This window comes from Piliocolobus tephrosceles, chromosome 21 (assembly GCF_002776525.5).
Source record: "Piliocolobus tephrosceles isolate RC106 chromosome 21, ASM277652v3, whole genome shotgun sequence".
Taxonomy (NCBI): domain Eukaryota; kingdom Metazoa; phylum Chordata; class Mammalia; order Primates; family Cercopithecidae; genus Piliocolobus; species Piliocolobus tephrosceles.
In genome coordinates, this window is record NC_045454.1 from 2,993,687 (window position 1) to 3,016,797 (window position 23,111).

Below are 23,111 nucleotides of genomic sequence, written 5' to 3' on the forward strand. Positions count from 1 at the left end.
TGTTAAGCAATTAGGGAAATATTGAAATTTGGATTATTAGGATGAGACTAACAAGAAGGATTCAAGGATCTTAGAAAACATCGACCCTCTCTTGACTCTCCCTCTCAACCCTTAAGCAACCTCCCCAATGATTCTACTTTCCATGTTTCCCTTGTGACTGGAAACTTCTTTCTGTCCCTCCCTTCTTCCCTCCCTCCCTTCCTTCCCTCTCTCTCTTCTTTTCTCTCTTTTCTTTATTTTTCTTTCTCAGGGTCTTGCTATCCCCCAAGCTGGACGGCAGTGATGTAATCATGGCTTGCTGCCGCCTTGACCTCCTGGGCTCCAGCGTTCCTCCCACCTCGGCCTCTTGGAGTAGCTGGGACTATAGGCGTGTGCCACCACACCCAGAATTTTTAAATTTTTTGTGGATAGATGGTTGTGCCATGTTGCCCAGGCTGGTCTTGAACTCCTGGACACAAGTGATCTGCCTGCCTCGGCCTTCTGAAGTGCTGGGATTACAGGTGTGAGACACCATACCCAGCCTGTGACTGAAAACTTGATTATCCCTTTTCTCACATGGTCACCATTATTGCTTGGCTGGTAACCAAAATCAGAGCTTAATATGACCTGTAGTTTGAAATACAGGAAGTTAGGAAGGAGATTAACCTCACCCAGCAATATTTAATTTCCTTCATTATTGTTATAACATCAAAAATCTAGGGAACATTGTTGAAAGTGTATTTTGAGGGTTAGAAATTACTTTGCATAATATATATGGACTGAAAGAATTTAGAAGTTCATAATGCTGGGTTGGATCATTTATGTCCATGCCCTTCACTCATCTGCAAGTTCCCCTATCAGGGCCCAATGGTCTTCCCTCTATTTCCTCCTTTAGGTGTGGAGAGTTTTCATGAGTGATTACATTTGAAAAGGGTATCTGATTTCTGTAGAACTGTGGCATTTGTAGAGGCTGGATTACGGGGCAATCATTAACTATGAGAAGAAAGTAAAAACGTAACCTCAGAACTCTAAGAGTGTTCTGATTTCTGATATTTCTACTGTAATTAATAATTGATCCTCAGTGTTGAAACTGCACTAAGGTTTTATTTTAATTAAAAACACTCCATGGCATGGCATCCAAATCTCACACTGACTTAAATCAGTGGCAGGGGACTGGGTATTCCTGAGTGACTGTAAAATTTCTATGAACAATTCCATGGGAATTCAAAAAAGACTTGCATTTACGCAGAGTGAAGGCTTATGGAAGAATTCTTATATAAGCGTAGCTTAGAACAAGGTCTACTGAGACCACAAATGCACACTTGTGGCTATTTTCCCAGGTCCTGGGTGTGCATTTGTTAATGATATCTATGATGTGAGATGTGACCAGATGACACCAAAAGTTTGTGTCTTTTCTACTGTCTGGAATTGATCCTGGGATGTGTCTGCCCAGGCACCTTTGCTTCCAGTTTTGTCTATCAGATGAATTTTCTTCAGTGTGGTGTGAACAGAAGCAATATGCACTTGGGGCTTGGTTTTTAAGAAAAGGATGTTCTGTCCAGACAGAAGAATCATCTTAATCATATGGAATGGCAAAGCTGAAAGATAGAACTCTATGTCCCTAAATCACTATTTGGAGGAAAGCTCCCCAGTCATCGAGGAACACCAGCAATGGATTATTATATGAGTGAGAAACAAACTTATACTGTGTTAAGGTAATATTTGGATTTCAATTGTAATAGCAGCTACTATAATTCTATTCAATATAATACCTTTGACTAATGATAGAATTCCTATTTTCCCTGAGTCATAGAGTAGGAACTGTGATGGTGTGTTAATTGCCTGTTGTTATAACAAATTATCTCCAAAGCTTAGTGACTGAAAACAGACGTTCATTACCTCAATTTCTTTGGGTAAGGAATCCAGGCACAGCTTAGTTGGGTGCCTGTGGCTTGGTCTCTCAGAAGGCTATATAGTCTAGCTGTTGGCCAGTGCTACAGTCATCTGAAGATTTCTTTAGAGGATAATCAGTTTTCAAGCTCAAGTAAGTGGGCAGGACTCAGTTCCCCACAGGCTTTGGCTGGACATGTTTGTTCCTTTCCATGTGGGCCTCTCTGTAGGGCAGCTTACAATATGGCAAGTGGCTTCCTTGAAAGTGAGTGAGCAGGAGAGGATGCCCAAGATAGAAGATGAAGTCCTTTTGCAACCTAATATTAGACGTGATATCCCCTCATCTTTGTATTTGGTTAATTAGGAATCACTAGGTTTAGCCTACCTTCAAGGGGAAGGGATTACAAAACAGTTTGAATAAGAGGAGGTGGGGAACTTTGAAAGACATCATAATGGCTGTCCACCACAGTCTTCCCTCTGTCCCCACCTCCCAGTGATTCATGTCCCTTCCACGTGCAAAATACACTCACCCCTTCCAAGGCCCCTCTCAGAGACTTACCTCATTACACAATCACCTCAAGTCAATCATCTTGTCATCTAACATAGGTACAGGTGCTAATGAGGTCCACAAGATATACTTTCTTAAGTATGGGTATTGATCTGCGGACCTTTAAAGAAAATAAACAAATTATATGTCTCCCCTCCTCCACCACCCCTAACCAACACAGTGGAGCCACTGCTCCATAGCAATTCTGAAATCTAGCCAGACAAATGTTTGGAAATTCCTTTATTAGGTCAAACTCTTGGTTCTGCCCTCTGAATCATCCTTTTTTTCCTGAAATGCATTTGCAGCTCAATAGTTTCTTAGCTTGCTTACTAGAGTTTTAGGAATCTAGTGGCAGCTCTTCACTTTGTGCTGTCTCTGTCCCTCTCACTCCAGTTGGCAGAGTTTCTGCTGATTCTTCTGAAAATGTTGTGGGCTTCATGAGAACCTCATTGGGGTTCACTGCACAAGCCAAAAGCCACAGCCACAAATCTGAGATAAGCTTCTTAGAGGCCTAATTATTTGAATAAGAGTGTCTGTCAGGTCACCTTAATCTCTTTACAGAGCCTTTGTGTGGTTAAATATACTCTGAGATACCAGCTTTGGTCTTTCTGAGGTTCTGGATTTTACAGACATGCCCTTAGTTGTTTATCTAGACTAGTTTTCCTAGCAGTAACTTGGATTTCATTTTTGCTTGGAAGCCCTTTCTTGCTTTTAGCATTGTTTGCCACCTACAGAGGCTAATAATTTTCAAAATCCTAATGTCCTCTTTGTTAAGTTATTCCCTCAATTTATATCTCTTCTTTTGCATGTTTCTGTAAGCAGCAAGAAAACAACAGCAACAGGACATTCAACCAATTGCTTGAAAATCTTAGCTAGGTCACCCAGTTCTTCTTCCTGCATTAGCTGCAAATAACAGGCTGCTAAACTTTCTGCCATTACATAACAAGGACCTTCTTTCCTCCAGTTTTTAATGTAGTATTTCTCGCTATCCTTTTAGCCTTCACCAGCCCTTAAGACCCAAAATTTCTGGACAGTCCCTTTTCTATACAAGTATTTGACAAACTCCAAGCATCCCAACAAAGGCTTTAGCATTACCTGCCTCAGTGAGACAAGAGTTGGAGATTGAGTTCAACACAGTGAACTGCCTACTAAAAACAAAATTCAGACAGACTTTTTGTCTGTAGAGACAACAGAGTCTCTACAGGTGTTACTCATACAATAAGAATTATTAGATATGTGAAAATGTAAGCCACATTCAAGAGAAAAAAGCAATACCAATCCTTAAACATTGGAATTCGCAAACAAGAATAATAAAGCCCCTATTATAATTATTCTGAATGATATAAAGGAAAATGTGCTATTAATGGATAAGCAGATGGGAATTTCAGCAAATGAGTAAATCAATTTGAAAATGGGAATTCTAAAACTGAGAAATACAATGTCGGAAAGTAAAAATCTACTGGATAGGTTTAACAGGAAATTTGAGGTAGCAGAATAGTTAATGAAGTGGAATATAGATAGAAATTATTTAATCTGAAACAAAAAGTATTGAAAGAAATTAAAAAGACTGAATAGTGCTGGTGATAATGTCAAAGGCGACTTGTGATAATGCTTTGTGTTCTCTGATCTTCCTAGATGTGTGGTTTGGTGTTCGTTTTCTTGCTTTTAGAGACAAGGTCTTGCTTTGTTGCCCAGGATGGAGTGCAGTGGCAGAATAACGGCTCGCTCAAGTGATCCTCCCACCTCAGCTTCTCGAGTAGCTGGGACTGCAAGTGCACAGCATCGTACCCAGCTAATTTTTGTATTTTTTTTAAGATGGGGTCTCACTGTGTTGCCCAGGCTGGTCTCAATCTCCTGGGCTCAAGCAATCCTCCCACCTTGGCCCCCCAAAGTGCTGGTATTACAGGCATGAGCCACCACACTGGCCTGGTGTATGTCATTAACTTTAGAAAATTCTCAGTCATTATTCAAATATTTTCTCTCCTTTCTCTCTTCCCCTCCTGGTATTCCAGTTATGCATATATTTCACCTTTTGTAATTGTCCCACAGTTCTTGGATATTCTGTTCTTTTTCTTTTTTCATTTTTTCCTCTTTGTATTTCAGTTTGGGAAATTTCTATTAACATATCTTCAAGCTCACTCATTCATTTCTCAGAGTGTCTAGTCTACTGACAAGCTCATTAAAGGTAATCTTCATGTCTGTTACAATGGTTTTCAATTGCTAGGATTTCCTTTTGATTCCTTCTTACAGTTTGCATCTCTCTGCTTACATTACCCATCTGTTCTTGTATGTTGTCTCCTTTTTCCAAGATGCTTCTCCTTCTGTGGGCTTCCCTAAGAACTCCTTCTTAAATAAAGTCCGTGCCTCGCAGCTTTCTCTATTGTAATCTACGACCAGAGTCCCATTAGTGTGGCAGTGAGGTACAGTGGGGAGGGAAGCATTCTATAATCTTATTATTAAATACCATTTTTCTAGTAGGCTTGAGTCCTTGGACTGTGATCTTCACAACCACTTCTTAGCCTTTTAAAAATCCTGCCTTACTGAGACAGACAGGCTATAGAGGGACTGGAGCTGGCCAACTGCCTCTCCCGAAGGTCCAACAAGACTCTAGTAAGTAGTTTTCCTTGGAGTGCAGGTGTTTATTATGGAGAATGCTGTGGTTACTTTTCTCCTCCCCTTGCCCAAAAATCTGAGATTTCTCCCCATTCTTCACTGAGGGAATTTGATAGGGTTTCTGGAGGTAAAATTTATGAAAGTGTGGGGCCCATCTAAGATTAGGCCCCTAGGAGTTTTTAACTCACAAGTTAACCGACACTAACTTGTGGCTATTCATCAAAATTATAAAATAAAAGTTTCTATCAGTTTATAGCTCCAGTGGCTTCTGCTTCAAGTAAGCTAACCTTGGCTGTAATTTTATGTATTTTTCTTTCTCAGGATTTTGGGGTGTCAGTTTCCTTTCTATCTTCAGTTCTCTGATGGATCTAAGAAAAGTTGATTTTCAGTTTGTTGAATGGTTTTGTTGTTGTGAGGATGGGAATGAAGGCTTCCGAGCTCTTTATATGCCAGAGTTAAAATGAGAATACTATCATTTTTATCCAATTCAGATAACCACAATAGTTACAAGCTCTAAGATGACATTTGCTGTTTCAGAGAGAAAGTATCTTCACAGCTAGACTTGGCTTTATTATGGTGTTTGTGATGTCTGATGTAAACTGGATCCAGGAGTCCAGTCTAGATGTCACTGTGTGGCCTTGAGTGATTAAGTGTGACTGGGTGAGTTAATTTCTGGTGAGCCAGTATCTATGACGCTGTGTCTTGGTCAGCTGCAGCTGCTAAAACAAAATATCATAGACTAAGTGACTTGATGAAGAGGCTTTATTTTTCACAGTTCTGAAGGCTGAGAAGTTAAAGTGCTGGCACAGTTCTTGGTGAGGGCCCTGTTGGCTTGCAAATGGGTTACATCCTGCTGTGTCCTCACATGGCCTTTTCTTGGTGGTTGTGTAAACATGGAGACCCCTCCTTCCTCTTTTTTAATAAGTGCACTGACCTCATCATAAGGGCATCACCCTTATGACCTAAACTAAATCCAGTTACCTCCCCAAAGTCCCACCTCCTAACGTCATCACATTAGTTAGGGTTTCATTATATTAATTTTGGGAGGACACATTGAGCCCATAACATGTGTCATGGTGGGGCTGGCAATGCTAGATTTCGTGATTTCCTAAAAAAATTAAAAAATAAATAAGTACCTATTATGTGCTGTTTCAGTAACTGAGAATATAACCCTGAACAGGATGTAAGCTGTGTGCCTTCTTCGAACCCTCCTTCTAGCAGGGAGAGATAAAATGGGGTTGGGGGAATGAGGGGCGTACCATATATCAGAGAGCGGTAACTAGTAGACATGAAATAAAACAAGTTCCACACGCGCACCACCAGAAAGTCACAAGTGTGCAAAGCAGACAAATCCAAATCTCTTCACTTTTCCATCCCGTAGGCCCCGCACGCGCCCCAAGCCCCGCCCTATCATGGTTTTCTCTCCTGAGGTGGCCGCTACGCCTTCCTTACCCACTGCGTTTCAGTGCTGTCCCACTGCTCCTGCACACCCCACGCCTGCGACCATACCCACCACGGACGGGCGCTCCTGCGAGCTGGAAGTCAGTTCCCTGTGCCCTGAGCCTGGCAGCTGCATCTGAACACTCGGAGCCTGGCGATGGCTTCCACAAACCCTTGCGCCGTGATTCGCTTCCGTGAAGCGGCCTGACTTCGGTGACCCAGACTCCGGGCTGAACCAGGAGGACCAGGAGAGGCCCAAAAGAGGACACAGGGCAGTAACCGCCAGGCTTTGAGAGCAGCCGTTCCTCGCAAAGCCGGAGCCCGCTTCCGGAACGCCGCCTCGGTCCGGGACTACACTTCCCAGGGACCATTGCGGCGGAGGACACGCCTACCTCCGGAGAGGATCCGAAGCCGCGCCGTCGGGTGCTGAGGGGAAGGCGGGCCTAGGCGGGGCGGCGGCCGAGGCTGGACTGGGGCGAGGCGAGGGCGGCGCCCCGGCTCCTGCGTGGGCGGCGGGCGTGAGAGTGCGCGTGTGGCCTGGTGGCTGTGAGTGCCCGTAAGTGGTGAGCGTGTGGTGCGGCGCTGAGCGGGGCGAGCGCGCGCGGGGATGGCGGCCCAGTGTGTGACTGCCCGGTGCATGGCCACGAATCTGCGCCTGCGTGCACGTCCCGGCGGCGTGCGGAAGGCGGTGTGTGTTGGAATGAGTGAAGCACTTTAACCGGCCGAGAGCAGGAAACCTGGCCGGAGGAGGCTTACCCCGCCCTCCCTTGTATCGACTGCGTAGAGCCCAGTGTGGGCAAAGCCCTATACCCTGGGGAAGGTGCCCGGGCGGGGCGGCCTCGGCTGAAGCGTTTCCTGTCGGCCCTATCTGGAGGGGGCAGAGCTCAGGACACGACTCCATGTCCACAGGACAGCGAGGAGCGAAGACCATGGGAACAGAGTACACAGGCGAGAGTGACAGATGACGGATGCAGCTGCAGGAGTGGACATTGAGGTTTTGGGTGCTGTCCTTTGGGGTTCAGGTGCTGGAGGACGATGTCTCCCGTTTCTAAGGCTAGTGGACCCGGAAGTCCAACGATTTGGAGGGTCATCTTGGGTCGGAGTGGAGCTGGGTTTAGCTAGGGAGGGACCTTGACTTGGCCAGAGACACCTAACCAGATACCTAACTCAGGTCCTTGGGATATCACTAAGGGCCCAGGGGAGAGAACACTACCCGTTATATTACCCATTATAGCATTACCTCTGGGTATTCTGCTGCTCTTCAAGGAAGAGCTCAGCATTTAGATTTTTACTCTCCAGAGCGTTGTCCCATCTATCACTATAGGATGGGACTTGGGAAGAAGGCGAGATTCACAGCTTCACCACAGCCTTACTGTGGGTTAATCACGTTCTGATCAATTATGGAAGATATCCCCATTCCTTGGGCTTCTCTCCCTCCCCTCTGGCCTCCCACTCCAATAAAGAGAAAGGGGGAAGAAGGGCTATTTTTAGCCATATTGTTTTTTGCTTGTTTAGCTTCCTGTGTGCAATAGTAATAGCTAATGTTTAATGAGTGTTTATTATGTGCCAGACACAGTTCTAAGACCTTTTGGGAGCATCAACACCAAACTTCACAACATGATGAAGTAGGAACTACCTTACCTCTTTTTTACAGATGAAGACATTGAATCATAGAGAGGATAAGTAATCACTAGTAAGTGGAAGAACCGGGATTCAGATCCAGAACAGGCTGACTCCAGAGTCACTGGCTGTCATGTAGTCTCCTCAACTACTGTCTCAGGTAGGTTTCTTTCCTCAACGACTGTCTCAGGTAGGTTTCTTACCCGCTTTTGACAATTGAAGAAACTGACTCTGAAAGGGTTAAATAACTAAAGTGTTCATATCCCGGAACCTCTACTGAGCAGGTTTGGGGTTTTTTTCTTAAAAACTTTATGACTGTAGGCCAGGCATGGTGGCTCACGCCTGTAATCCCAGCACTTTGGGAGGCCAAGGCCAGTGGATCACGAGGTCAGGAGATTGAGAGCATCCTGGCTAACACGGTGAAACCCTGTCTCTACTAAAAATATAAAAAATTAGCCGGGTGTGGTGGTGGGCGCCTGTAGTCCCAGCTGCTCTGGAGGCTGAGGCAGGAGAATGGTGTGAACCTGGGGGGCGGAGCTTGCAGTGAGCGGAGATCACGCCACTGCACTCCAGCCTGGGCGACAGAGCGAGACTCTGTCTCAAAAAAAAAAAACTTTGTGACTCTAAGTTCTTAGGTTAAAATGGAGATGATAATATTCTATACTTTACAGTACTGGCATGAGGATTAAATGACTTCATACATGTAAAGCACTTGGTATAGTCTCTGCCATGTAATGTGTTTATTTTTATCATCATTATGATAATCCTTTGAGAAGGCAGTGAAATTTAGATGAAAGAAACCAGAATTCAGATACTTTATCCTCTTCCTAATTAAGGAAACGTGGCTCAGTGGAGTGAGGGGACTGCTTCAACACTGTAGTTTGTCACAAAACAAAATGAGATCCTGGGCCTCACGAGGATTTTTTCGTTTAGTTGTCTGCAAGTCACATGGACTCTTGTAACAAAAGGAATGCCTCCCTCTGGGAAACGTGGAATTCTCCAAGGAATTTGTCTCATAGAATCTTCACAAATCCTGGCCAGTTGCACAGAGGACATATTTTCTGTTATTTTCTGGTGTCTGAGCAAATAACTTTTGTGGTAGAGTTAGCCAGACCTAGGTTAGGGACTGTGTTTCTTTATTTACAAACTCGTGTGACTTGTGAAAAAGACTTGACTTCCCAGAGCTTTCATTTGTAAAATGGTGACAATATACCCTATTCTGATTGAAGATTGTGGAGATTTAAAGAGAGTATTAATAGACACAGCACAGACATGGTGGCTCATGCTTGTAATCCTAGCACTGTGGGAAGCCAAGGCAGAAGGATTGCTTGAGGCCAGGAAGTTGACCAGATACCCAACTCCAGGAGGTTGACACCTCCTGGCCTCAAGCAATATAGTGAGCAATTGGGCAATATAGTGAGACTCCCATCACTATAAGAAGTAAGAAGGCTGGGTGCGGTGGCTCAAGCCTGTAATCCCAGCACTTTGGGAGGCCGAGACGGGCGGATCACGAGGTCAGGAGATCGAGAGCATCCTGGCTAACCTGGTGAAACCCCGTCTCTACTAAAAAATACAAAAAAAAACTAGCCGGGCGAGGTGGCGGGCCCCTGTAGTCCCAGCTACTCGGGAGGCTGAGGCAGGAGAATGGCATAAACCCGGGAGGTGGAGCTTGCAGTGAGCTGAAATCTGGCCACTGCAGTCCAGCCTGGGCGACAGAGCGAGACTCCGTCTCAAAAAAAAAAAAAGAAGTAAGAAAAAAACTAGCTTGGCATGGTGGCACATGCCTGTAGTCCTAACTACTTAGGAGGCCTAGGCAAGAGGATCACTTGAGCCCAGAGTTTGAAGACACAGTGAGCTATGATCATGTCACTGTACTCCAACCTGGGCAACAGAGTGAGACCCTGTCTTAGAAAAAAAAAATGTACCCACACATAGAGAACACCTAGTATTAATACATCTGTTGTTAATGAATTGGTGGCTGATGGGAAGAGGGGGTCAAGATATATTATGCTCATCCTGAAAACCCAGAACAGAGGGGAACCCCAGCTATATATTTCAAGTCTCACAAAGAGCATCTGGACTGTGGGGTGGGGGAGTTGGAGGGAGGATTGTGAGTGAGGACAGAAGAAGCTGAAGGGAAGGAAGCATTTTTAGACTGATTATTAGTGCTACTTGGTTTCTCACTACTACTTTCTCGTCCCCAGCTCTGCAATGCCAGAGTAAAGCTCTTTTCCAAATGAAGAGCCAGGAAGAGGTAGAGGTGGCAGGAATTAAACTTCGTAAAGCCATGTCCCTGGTGAGTTAGTATTCCCCCTGTCACCACTAAAATAGTCTTGCTTTTCAGGATTTGGCAATGCTTGTTTTCTTCTGAAAATTTTGTGCTTAAGAGTTCCACCCTGAGGCCTGTTTCCTGTTTCTTCCATTTCTGAGATGTGATGGGGTTGTGAGTGAGTGATAGACTCAACACAGCCCGGTGCCCTCTCAGAGGTTCCTTCTCTTCTTCCTACTCATTGTTTATTTTTCATTCAAGAAATGACCCAGTCTGAGGCCTTCCCTTATGCTCAGTCTTTTCATAGGCATCTGACAAAGCAGAAGTGCATCCTCAGAGGAAATTTCCATGCCTAGTTCCTAAGTCTCAGTCCTGATTCTCAGAGAGGTTATAATCTGTTGGAGAAATGAAAAGGCAGCAAACACTTATGCAGTGTGATAAGTGCTGCAAGCAGAGAGTAGACTCACAGTGCAATACTTGGGAAGGGCCATTAATAGCCCATATGATATCTTTAGGTGAATTAGAAAAAGGATGGCTCTTCCTCTCTACTGGTGAAGCTCTGTAACAGGCTACACAATACAGCAAGAGGAAGTCTACCGTATTTTATCTCCTTCCTGCCTCCTTGGTGAGGAATCCTTGAGCAGGATATAACCTGCACCATCCTACTCACTGCGGAGGGCAGGAAGGGTTGGGGGAACTTCACAGAGGAAGTGATTCCTGAGTTACGCCTTGAATGAAACAGAGGAAGTGCAGGCACAGGTGGAATTGATGGCATTCTGATCGGAGTATGCAAAGGTTTGTTTTCCCCATTTGACCATGGAGCGGTAAACATCTTAAAATGCCAAGGAATGTTTTACATCCTTTCTTCTTTCTAGGATGAATACCATAATCTGTTTGTTGATGTTCCATAGGTAAATTGTTGACAATTATCTGCTATTAATACAGTGTTGCAGTAATCATTCTTGTAGTTGAATTTTTGCCCTCATCTCTGATTATTTTCTTTAACTAAATTCTTAGTTTTTCATTCCTTGTGGATTAAAGTTTCTCAAACTGACCCTACTCCAGAACATTTAAATTTTATTATTTTTATGGCCAACAATGGAAGCTTCAGAGCTACAGTTCATGTTCTGATTAAGATAAACTGCTAATCTAGTTTCACCAGCAAATTGCTTATTGTAAGAAAGTATTGAATTTGGTTTACAAACTTAGAAAATTAATATTTTTTTAATGGAGTAGTTTTGTTTGCTTTTTTTTTTTTTTTGAGATAGAGTCTCACTCTGTTGCCCAGGCCAGAGTGCAGTGGTGCAATCTTGGCTTACTGCAACCTCTGCCTCCCAGGTTCAAGTGATTCTCCTGCCTCAGCCTCCCAAATAGCTGGGAATTCAGGCATGTGCCACCACGCCCGGCTAATTTTTTTTTTAGTAGAGATGGGGTTTCACCATGTTGGCCAGGCTAGTCTCAGACTCCTGACCTCAAGTGATCTGCCAGCTTCGGCCTCCCAAAGTTCTGGTATTACAGGTGTGAGCCACTGTGCCCGGCCAAATTTTTTTTTTATAATAGGCATAACAACTTATGGCCAGAGCATGACATCTTTTCTTAGGTATAATGCCACAAAAACATACACTACCAAGGTAACTTGTTTCTTGGAACATTTAGACATTTTAAACAAAAACATTCGTGTCAGTTGCCAGAGGAAAATATTTTAAGAGTGGCAGAATTTGTCATAAAGGTTAAGATGAACTATACACACCCCACTCTTTTTCCCACTGAAATTGCTATAAAACCAGGACAGCATGCCTGTAACAGCAATCTGAGGTCTCTGTAAAGTAAATAGTAGCAGGCAGGCTGGGCACAGTGACTCACACCTGTAATCCCAGCACTTTGGGAGGCTGAGGCGGGTGAATTACCTGAGGCCAGGAGTTCAAGACCAGCCTGGCCAACATGGTAAAATCCTGTCTCTACAAAAATAATAATAATAAATAGCCAGGTGTGGTGGTGCATTTCGGTAATCCCAGCTATTCGAGGGGCTGAGGCATGAGAATACACTTGAACATGGGAGGCAGAGGTTGCCATGAGCCAAGATTGTAGCACCACACTCCAGCCTGGGCAACAGAGCAAGGCTCTGTCTCAAAAAAAAAAAAAAAAAAAAAAAAAGTAGTAGCAGTCAGATTGGGGAAAAAGCCCCAGATTTGAAGTACCGCCAGACCATAGTGCATTTACCTTCAAGAGACTCAAAACCTGCAAGTGAGTAATGATGTGGACAGAAAGAGCTGCAGGAGAAGCCTTCTAGTCGATAATCAAACTGCTGAAAACTAAAGACAAAAAAATCTAAAAAAACAGCCACTGGAAAATGATGAAGAACTGTCAACCTAGAATATTATGTCCAGGGAAATAGCCCTTAGGAATGCAGCTAAAATAAGTTAATTCACTGCCAGAATTCTACAAGAATCACTAAAGGAAGTTCTTCAGATAGAAATTATGCCTGAAGGGGACTTGGAGCATCAGGGTGAAGGAAGTGCAACAGAAATGGGAAATATTGTTTGTAAATACAATAGACTGTTCTCTTGAGTTTATACAAATATCTTCAATGGTTAAAAGCAAAGCTAATAGCTCAACTAAACAGAACAGTATTTTAATATAGGTAATCTAGATTCAAAGACCATGTCTAAACTATTGTAGCATACTACAGTTAGGTAAAATAAGATGTAAGAACTATTACTAAAATACTAAATGAAATGTTTCACCTGTTCTTCTTGGCCTCCTCTTCTTCCCTCTCTTTGTTTTTTCCCTTCTGTCTTTCTTCATCCTTATCATAGGCAACAATTCTCAAGCAATTACATCATGCCAGGCACTTTAGACCTGTTTCTTCATTTAATTTTCACAATGCTGCCGTGAAGCAAGTACTATATTTCCATTTTTTGGATGGGAAAACTGAGGCACAGGGAAGTTAAACTTGGTCAACCTCACCCAGCTAGTCAGTACTAGAGACCAAATTCGTTGGAGTAATCTGACCTTTTTTCTGATTTATTCAAAACTGGTATTTATTTAAAAGTCTGATGTTGATGTAAGTGAAGTCATGAAATAAATTGAAAATCTGCCAGTAACAGTCCAGTGGATCACCTTGTGGGTTGGTTAGGAGATGGAGCTCATGTAACAAAATACAGGTTGCTTGATATGTGCTCACATTACGTTATTTCTCCTGATAATTTCCCATTAGATTATCCAAAAACAACTTTTGGGCATGTTGACTCAGGCCTATAATCCAAACTCTTTGGGAGGCTGAAGTGGAGGATTGTGACAGGCCAGGAGTTTGAGATCAGCCTGGGCAATATAGTGAGACCCTGTCTCTACAAAATAAAGAAATAAATAAAAAAGGAAAACAAAAAACAACTTTGCAAATGTGTTCTTCTCTCCTAATACAAATATATTTTTATGTCAGAAGAAAATACTATAGCTAGGTGTGTTTTTTTTCTTTCATTTTTTAGGCATACCTCTTAACATCTCAAGAACACTAAGATTTCTTAGAAAATATTGTGGAGATTGAAATCATGTTCATCAGGTCAGCATCCTTCCTTGCAAGTTTTTCTCACAGTTCCAGAGCCCTTTAGTTTCTCCATGTAGAGAAGTGATTTAGCTCCTAACATGAATAGCATTGCATTAGCACTTGATTATATCCTGTTTTGAATGTAGTCAGCATTTTTTAATGGTAATGTATTCTAACCACCTAGAATTGCAAATGTTTGAAGAGCAAGGAGTATCTCATTTTTTTCTTTTTCCTAATATGTACAGCATAACTAGGCAGAAAAGTTGTCCAATAACTTATGTGACCTGGATCATTTAGACCCTTAGTGCAGTTACTTATACATAGTGTTTTTAATCCCAAAGTGAGAACAGCATAACCCTTTACCCTAGAGCCACATTGGAATGTGAACACTGAGTGAGCAAGATTATATTTGTGTCATTTTAGGGTTCAGTGACTTTCACAGATGTGGCCATAGACTTTTCCCAAGATGAATGGGAGTGGCTGAATCTTGCTCAGAGAAGTTTGTACAAGAAGGTGATGTTAGAAAACTACAGGAACCTAGTTTCAGTGGGTAAGAGTATCTTCCTCCTTTTGCCTCCCCATGACTCAGTAGTCTTTTATGCCATTATCAGAATTTCCCACAGTCTTCCACAGCATAGGCAATTTTTATATGTTTTTTTACATGCAGGTCTTTGCCTTTCTAAACCAGATGTGATCTCCTTACTGGAGCAAGAGAAAGACCCTTGGGTGATAAAAGGAGAGATGACCAGAGGCCTGTGCCCAGGTAAGTGCAGGATACCTAGAGGTAAAGGAACTGTTCTCAACATGTTCTTCTCTCTGAAATTTGTTGGAAAACACCTCTCAAACTCCCTCCCAAACTGAAACTTGTCTTCTAACACTAGTTTTTGAATAGTTATTCTCTTCCCTACTGGTGTAACATACCTCCTTTACCTTTACTGATTTCTTATGCATACCAGGGTCTATTTCTGAGCTCTTGTTTTACTGATGTTTGTCTAATTCTACTCAAGCACCATATTGTTGTCATCATCCCTGACTTCAAACATTTCTGAATCCTTTAGACGAGCTGATGTTTAGTTTTTGGAACTGGTTTAAATATTTTCCTTTCTTTAAAAGGTGAGTTTATTGAGTTAACATGTATTATATCTATTTTCTTCCCTTTGCCTTTTTCTCTTTTGTATTCCTTTTGTTATTTATTCTTTTGTTGTTTATTAGGTCTGTTTTTTCTCACTCTCTTCTTTATACCAGCCCACCCTTTAAATTAGAAAAGTTTTTAGTTCTGTAAATTGTTACCTTTATGTCTTTATATATTTTAAGGTCATTTAGAATTTTTCTGCTTGATATTCCAGACATTATCTTCTGATACCCTTACAAAAGATGAAGAAATTAGCTCATGAATATTACTTTCTTTCCCTGTGTACGTGATTTCCCCACTTACATTGTGCTCACTGGGATTTTTGAGCCAGGGTATTTTATTCAATTTTTTCAAATTGCCTTGCTTTGTAGCTGTTTTACTGATTTAGAAAGCTAGATAAGAGACAACAGAAATACACTGCAAGAAAATGAACCTCAAATGAGATGGTCCTGGTTTAATCTGTGGCCTGAAGCGTAGACTTTTCCTACTTTCAGTTCTTCATTTTATTTTATTTTATTTTATTTTACTTTTTAAAATTAGAGACAGGACCTTGCTATGGTACCCAAGCTGGAGTTGAACTTTTGGGCTCAAGCAGTACTCCCACCTCAGCTTCTTGAGTAGCTAGGACTACAGGAATGCACTACCACACCTGGCCCTACTTTTCAGCTCTTACAGTTTCAAGGAGGGGATTGTGGGTTACTTGTGGTCCTAACTATGTACATTAATAAATAAGAAATAATGAAAATCAGTAAACATCCAATTCACAATATTAGAAAAAGAACAAAATGAATTTAAGGAAAACCCAGATAAGTTATATGTAGTGATTTATACTTCTGCAAATAAAAGTAGGGATAAATGAATTAGAAACAGTAGCGCTACTGAAAATTATAAATAAAGTTTTGTATATACTTCATTAGAAAACCAATACAGTATATAAACTGTAAGGACAAATGAGAGGAAACACAAAAACAAAATAATTATAAATAACCACACATGCATAAGAACTTAAAAGAATCATATTGGCCGGGCGCGGTGGCTCAAGCCTGTAATCCCAGCACTTTGGGAGGCCGAGACGGGCGGATCACGAGGTCAGGAGATCGAGACCATCCTGGCTAACACGGTGAAACCCCGTCTCTACTAAAAATACAAAAAAAAAAAAACTAGCCGGGCGAGGTGGTGGGCGCCTGTAGTCCCAGCTACTCCGGAGGCTGAGGCAGGAGAATGGCGTGAACCCAGGAGGTGGAGCTTGCAGTGAGCTGAGATCCGGCCACTGCACTCCAGCCTGGGCGACAGAGCGAGACTCCGCCTCAAAAAACAAAAACAAAAAAAAAAAAAAGAAAAAAGAATCATATGAATCTATTTTCCTCAACTCTCCATAAATAATTTGAAAAAATAGATGATATTCTAGGAGAATATAATAATGTAGGTTACCATAACTGATACCAAGAGGAAATACAACATTTAAACAAGTAGGTTACCATCAAAGCAATGTAGAATATTGTATAGGAACTGCCTCCCCCAAGAAAAGAAGCCACATCCCCAAATAGTTCTTTAAGGAAAAATATCACCAATGTTGTTTCAATTTTTCTGGGATAGAGAATAAAAAGGAGAGCTTAAAACATTTTCATTTATGAATACAGCGTATCCTATGATACCAAAATCTGCCAAAATAGCACCAAAAAAGGAAATTAGAGACAAACCTCAATTATCAATATTGGTTCAAAATCTTAAAAGGTCATATTGAAATAGTATACCATGACCAATGAGGATTTATCATATCAGTGCAAGGGTGGTTGTATCACCTAATCTTATATAAGAACTGTAAAAACATGTACTTCCGCTTGTGGATTTAAATAACTCTGTGATTCACATTTTCATTTTCGAAGTTTCCATTCTAGCATTTAATAAAGGAGACATTCGCTTTCTTAATATCTTTCAGACTTGGAGTGTGTGTGGGTGACCAAGTCATTATCTTTAAACCAGGATATTTATGAAGAAAAATTACCCCCGGCAATAATAATGGAAAGACTTACAAGCTATGACCTTGAATGTTCAACATTAGGGAAAAACTGTAAACGTGAAGACTTGTTTGAGAGGGAGCTTGTAAACCAGAAGACACATTTTAGGCAAGAGACCATCACTCATGTAGATACTCTTACTGAAAAAAGAGACCACTGTAACAAGTCTGGGACAGTTTTTCATCTGAATACATTATCTTATATAAAACAGATTTTTCCCGTGGAAGAGAGAATGTTTAATTTTCATACAGATAAGAAAAGCTTAAAAACACATTCAGTTGTGAAAAAACACAAGCAAGACTGTGGAGAAAAGAAACTTTTAAAATGTAATGACTGTGAGAAAATATTCAGCAAAATCTCAACCCTTACTCTTCACCAAAGAATTCATACAGGAGAGAAACCCTATGAATGTATTGAATGTGGAAAGGCCTTTAGCCAGAGTGCCCACCTTGCTCAACATCAGAGAATACACACAGGAGAAAAACCTTTTGAATGTACTGAATGTGGGAAAGCCTTCAGCCAGAATGCTCATCTTGTCCAACATCAGAGAGTTCATACTGGTGAGAAGCCTTATCAGTGTAAACAGTGTAATAAAGCCTTCAGCCAGCTTGCACACCTTGCTCAACATCAGAGGGTTCATACTGGAGAAAAACCCTATGAATGTATTGAATGTGGGAAGGCCTTTAGTGATTGTTCATCCCTAGCTCATCATCGAAGGATTCACACTGGGAAAAGACCCTATGAATGTATTGACTGTGGAAAAGCTTTCAGGCAAAATGCTTCTCTTATACGTCATCGGCGATATTATCATACTGGAGAGAAACCGTTTGACTGTATTGATTGTGGGAAGGCTTTCACTGATCACATAGGACTTATTCAGCATAAGAGAATTCATACTGGAGAGAGACCTTACAAATGTAATGTGTGTGGGAAGGCTTTTAGCCATGGCTCATCTCTGACAGTACATCAGAGAATTCATACAGGAGAGAAACCTTATGAATGCAATACCTGTGAGAAAGCCTTCAGCCATCGTGGGTCTCTTACTCTTCATCAGAGAGTTCATACTGGAGAGAAACCCTATGAATGTAAAGAATGTGGGAAAGCTTTCCGGCAGAGCACGCATCTTGCTCATCATCAGAGAATTCATACTGGAGAGAAACCTTATGAATGTAAGGAATGCAGCAAAACCTTCAGCCAGAATGCACACCTTGCACAACATCAGAAAATACACACTGGGGAGAAACCTTATGAATGTAAGGAATGTGGTAAGGCCTTCAGTCAGATTGCACATCTTGTTCAGCACCAGAGAGTTCATACTGGTGAGAAGCCTTATGAATGTATTGAATGTGGGAAGGCCTTTAGTGATGGCTCATATCTTGTTCAACATCAGAGACTCCACACTGGCAAAAGACCATATGAATGTCTTGAATGTGGGAAGGCATTCAGACAGAGGGCATCCCTGATTTGTCATCAGAGATGTCATACTGGTGAGAAGCCTTATGAATGTAACGTTTGTGGGAAAGCCTTTAGCCATCGTAAATCCCTTACTCTACATCAGAGAATTCATACAGGAGAGAAACCTTATGAGTGTAAGGAATGTAGCAAAGCCTTCAGCCAGGTTGCCCATCTTACTCTCCATAAGAGAATTCATACTGGAGAAAGGCCCTATGAGTGTAAAGAATGTGGAAAAGCGTTCAGGCAGAGTGTACATCTTGCTCATCATCAGCGAATTCATACTGGAGAGTCATCAGTTATTCTCTCCTCTGCCCTCCCATACCACCAAGTCCTGTAGATTCAATCTTGTAAATGCTTCTAGAATCCATCTGCTTTTTTCCGGCACATGTTCCATCATCATAGTCCAAGACGCGATCATCTCATCTGGATTTCTGCAGTAGCATAACTGTTGCCCCTTTTGCTCCTATCAAGTACATGTTTAACACTGTAGGCAGCCTAACCTTTTAAAAATAAAAATACATACTTACTTTCCCATTTAAAACCCTTGATTTGGAAAATATATTAATCCATTTCAAGGGTTTAGCACACACTGGCATATAGTTATTGTTAAACAAATGCTAGCCATTAAGGTAAGGTTTCCTTACAAACGGTCATATTAAGCAGCAAGTAAACCAAACCAGTAAGTCAAGACTAAGATTTTAGCCGGGCGCGGTGGCTCAAGCCTGTAATCCCAGCACTTTGGGAGGCCGAGACGGGCGGATCACGAGGTCAGGAGATCGAGACCATCCTGGCTAACACGGTGAAACCCCGTCTCTACTAAAAAAATACAAAAAACTAGCCGGGCGAGGTGGCGGGCGCCTGTAGTCCCAGCTACTCGGGAGGCTGAGGCAGGAGAATGGCATGAACCCGAGAGGAGGAGCTTGCAGTGAGCTGAGATCCGGCCACTGCACTCCAGCCCGGGTGACAGAGCAAGACTCCATCTCAAAAAAAAAAAAAAAAAAAAGACTAAGATTTTAGAGCAGACAGAAGACTCTAGTCTGGTTGAGAGGAAAGATGAACAAACTCAGAATTGAAAGATGTATGGTACACAAGGTAACATGGTGGCTTATCACTCCCTCTGTGGCATTGTTGAGCAACTCTCACTTGACCTGACACTGAGAAGAGAGAATCAGTCAATTAGAACAAAAGCTTTTAGCTGGGCACAGTGGCTCATGCCTGTAGTCCCAGCACTTTGGGAGGCTGAGGCAGGCAGGTTGCTTGAGCTCAGGAGTTCAAGACCACCCAGAGCAACATGATAAAACCCTATCTCTACAAAAAATACAGAAATTAGCCAGGCATGGTGGTGCACACCTGTAGTCATAGCTACTCAGGAGGCCAAGGCAGGAAGATTGCTTGAGCCCAGGAGGTAGAGGTTGCTGTGAGTCATCACACCACTGCAATTCCAGCTGGGCAGCAGAGCCAGACACTGTCTCAAGGAAAAACAGAACAAAAGCATTTGGTAGAATGTAGGACTAACCAGGGTGGTTAGCATTAAACTAAAAGTAACAAGCCAAAAAAACTTGAATAGATTAATAGCCATGAAACAAACTGAAAAGGGTAATGCAATACTTTCACCTTTATAAAAGTACCACAGACAATTCCTGTGGTAAAACTGTTCTAGCATAAAATAAAATGCAGTAAGACCTTCCATCTTGTTCCATGAGATTGACAAGACATACCAAAACATAAAAATAGGTACACTGCAATTAGTGTCTGAATGTAGATATTACAACTTAAACTTATTTTAAAAATATTTAAAAATAGGAAGGCTAGACATGCCTCTGTATAGAAAGGCTGATAAAAATATTTCTCCCTAAATTAAAGTGGTAAGTTCATTGATACTCCAATAAAAATTTTCATATATTTTTTAGTTGAGAAGCTGATTCTCATCATCTGTAGAATTTTGATTTTAACAAGGAATGTAGTTTACACTGGGAATGTAGTACGAATACTAACGGAACATTTGCTAATGTGTCACACAGTGTTATAGGTGCTGGAGGATACAATAAGGTACAAAATGGACAAAAATACGTGCTCTTACAGATCTAGTAGAACAGAAAAAATTAAGTGCATGCCATGTGATAAATATATGATATGTCCCATAAAGAGAAATGATCTAAAAAAGAAGCTAGGGAGTGCTGGATCAGGCACCTTACTGTCCCCAGAACATGTGGGTATTAGAGGATGAGGGACGAACTAGAGGTAACTGCGAGACACAAAAGGCATAATGAAAATAGTCATGGTAGTCTGAAGGCAGATACTGTTTATGATGCTTTGAGTGTTGGAGGAAGGGAGGGCTGATGGTTTCATAGAGATCATGGCAGTAATATTCACTCATATAAATGTTGATTTAGAAGCTGGTGGAAGGGTATTTTTTGAGTGACAGCTTTATTGAGACAAAGCAATTCTGGAGAAGAACATCCATACGCTCTCCTCTCTATCCATCAGCAGAAGTGAAGAAGGAGCCCCAAAGCTCCACTTAAAGTGTGCAACTTACAGCTTTTAGTTCATTCACAGAGTTGTGCAGCCATCACCATCAGTTTTAGAACATTTTCGTATCCTCAAAGAGGAATCCCTTGTCCTTTTGTAGTTATGTTCATCCCTGGAAGAGTACTTTTTTTTTTTTTTTTTTTTTTTTTTAACTGAAGCACCCAGACGTCTTGAGTTCCCTCTTAACTGCTTTCTGTGGCAGTATAGAGGGCTATGTGAGGGAAGTTCTTATCCAGAGTACATGACTGCTAGAAAATGGAGCTTGGGGCTCCCTCTTCACTTCTGCTGATAGAAATACAACAGCTAGGGGTTGGGTAGCCTCACCAGAGAATGTGGAGTTTCAGACTCCCCTTATATATGATAAAAAGGATTTTTCATTCTAGTGGAGAAAAGGTGGTTGGATTAAACGGCATTGGGAAACTTAGCTAACTGGAAAAACAGATCTGTACCTTTCACACTAATGAAGGCCTGAGAGATTAAAGGTCTAAATGTAAAATTAGCCGGGCGCGGTGGCTCAAGCCTGTAATCCCAGCACTTTGGGAGGCCGAGATGGGTGGATCATGAGGTCAGGAGATCGAGACCATCCTGGCTAACACGGTGAAACCCCATCTCTACTAAATGTAAAATTAAAGTACATGAAAAACAGAATGTTTTTGTACCCTTGGTTTGAAATAGACTAAGCACTAATGCATAACCCCAAAGCTGATATTAGGCTTTCATATGGTGGAAAACATCATAGTCAATAGGTAAATGAGAGACTGACACAAAGTGTTTGCAACAGATATAACAAAGGACTGTAATTCATGATATTCAAAGTACTATTACAAATCAATAATAATCTTCAACTTAGAGAAATGGACAAAGCTAATGGCCAGTTCACAAAAGATGAAATAAAAGCAGTTAATGAAAATTATCCAATATCACTAGAAATCAAGGAAATGCAAAATAAAGTGATTATTTAACTACTTTTCCCCCAAAAGACTGATTAATCGAGTGATAACATTCGGTATTGGTGAATGTGTGGAAACAAGGGCATTCCATTGTTGATTATATATCTATTGCTTTATGTATATACCCTTTTAATTAATATTCCTTGGAAACCAACATATACAAAGGTAGATAAATGTATTAGTGGCAAAAAAAAAATTAATGGTAGACTATTAAAATTACCTAAGTGTCCATCAGGATAGTGAATAAATTAATTATGGTATATATCCATTCAATAGGAATTATGCAGCTGTTGAAAAAAATACCAATTTGTATAGTCATTGAAAGATAGCTGTGCTATACTAAATGAAAAATTGCAGACCTGTATTGTAGTGTAGACTCACAATTGTAATATCGAAAATCAAAATCAAAATACATATTATAGTAGGCATCTGTTTTTCTCTGCCCAGTTTCCCTTGCCTCCTCCTTTTGGCTGCACTATCTCATCTTTTCCTTTTGAGTAACTGGTCATACCCTACCATATGTTTCTGATGGACGTGGCCAATAAAATCGTCTCTGAATTTCAAAAGGCGTTTGGATCTGTGTCATCCAATGGCAACTCCCTAAAAGCTTGATGCAGTTATTCTTTTGACTGGTCCTGGAACCACCCTGGTTTTTGTACTTTCTAAGTCTGTGATTGCTCGAACTACCCATTATCTTTCTGGCACTCGATTTTTGCCTCCTGTTGGTCAGTTGCTTGCAAGTAAAGAAACAATCATACAGAATTTGGTATGAAAATTGCGGTATAGGCCGGGCGCGGTGGCTCAAGCCTGTAATCCCAGCACTTTGGGAGGCCGAGACGGGCGGATCATGAGGTCAGGAGATCCAGACCATCCTGGCTAACACGGTGAAACCCCGTCTCTACTAAAAAATACAAAAAGCTAGCCGAGCGAGGTGGCGGGTGCCTGTAGTCCCAGCTACTCGGGAGGCTGAGGCAGGAGAATGGTGTAAACCCGGGAGGCGGAGCTTGCAGTGAGCTGAGATCCGGCCACTGCACTCCAGTCCGGGCGACAGAGCGAGACTCCGTCTCAAAAAAAAAAAAAAAAGAAGAAAATCGCGGTATAGGCATTAGAATCTTTGGAAAATCA

At 41.7% G+C, this 23,111-nt stretch overlaps 1 protein-coding gene across 2 annotated transcripts; it reads left to right on the top strand.

Moving 5' to 3' along the window:
* The first annotated feature begins 6,895 nt into the window (after window positions 1-6,895).
* On the top strand, window positions 6,896-19,287 carry ZNF470 (zinc finger protein 470). Of its 2 annotated transcripts, XM_031934841.1 has the most exons (6): window positions 6,896-7,025; window positions 7,379-8,249; window positions 10,294-10,385; window positions 14,326-14,452; window positions 14,570-14,665; window positions 16,974-19,287. In XM_031934841.1, the coding sequence occupies exons 3-6, from the start codon at window positions 10,326-10,328 to the stop codon at window positions 18,842-18,844; spliced, it is 2,154 nt and encodes a 717-aa protein (XP_031790701.1). In that variant the 5' UTR covers window positions 6,896-7,025; window positions 7,379-8,249; window positions 10,294-10,325; the 3' UTR covers window positions 18,845-19,287. The 2 variants fall into 2 exon arrangements, with proteins under 2 accessions (XP_031790701.1, XP_023040110.1); XM_023184342.3 differs by lacking the exons at window positions 6,896-7,025; window positions 7,379-8,249 and adding an exon at window positions 13,844-13,917 and having other exon boundaries at window positions 10,304-10,385.
* Window positions 19,288-23,111: the final 3,824 nt, after the last annotated feature.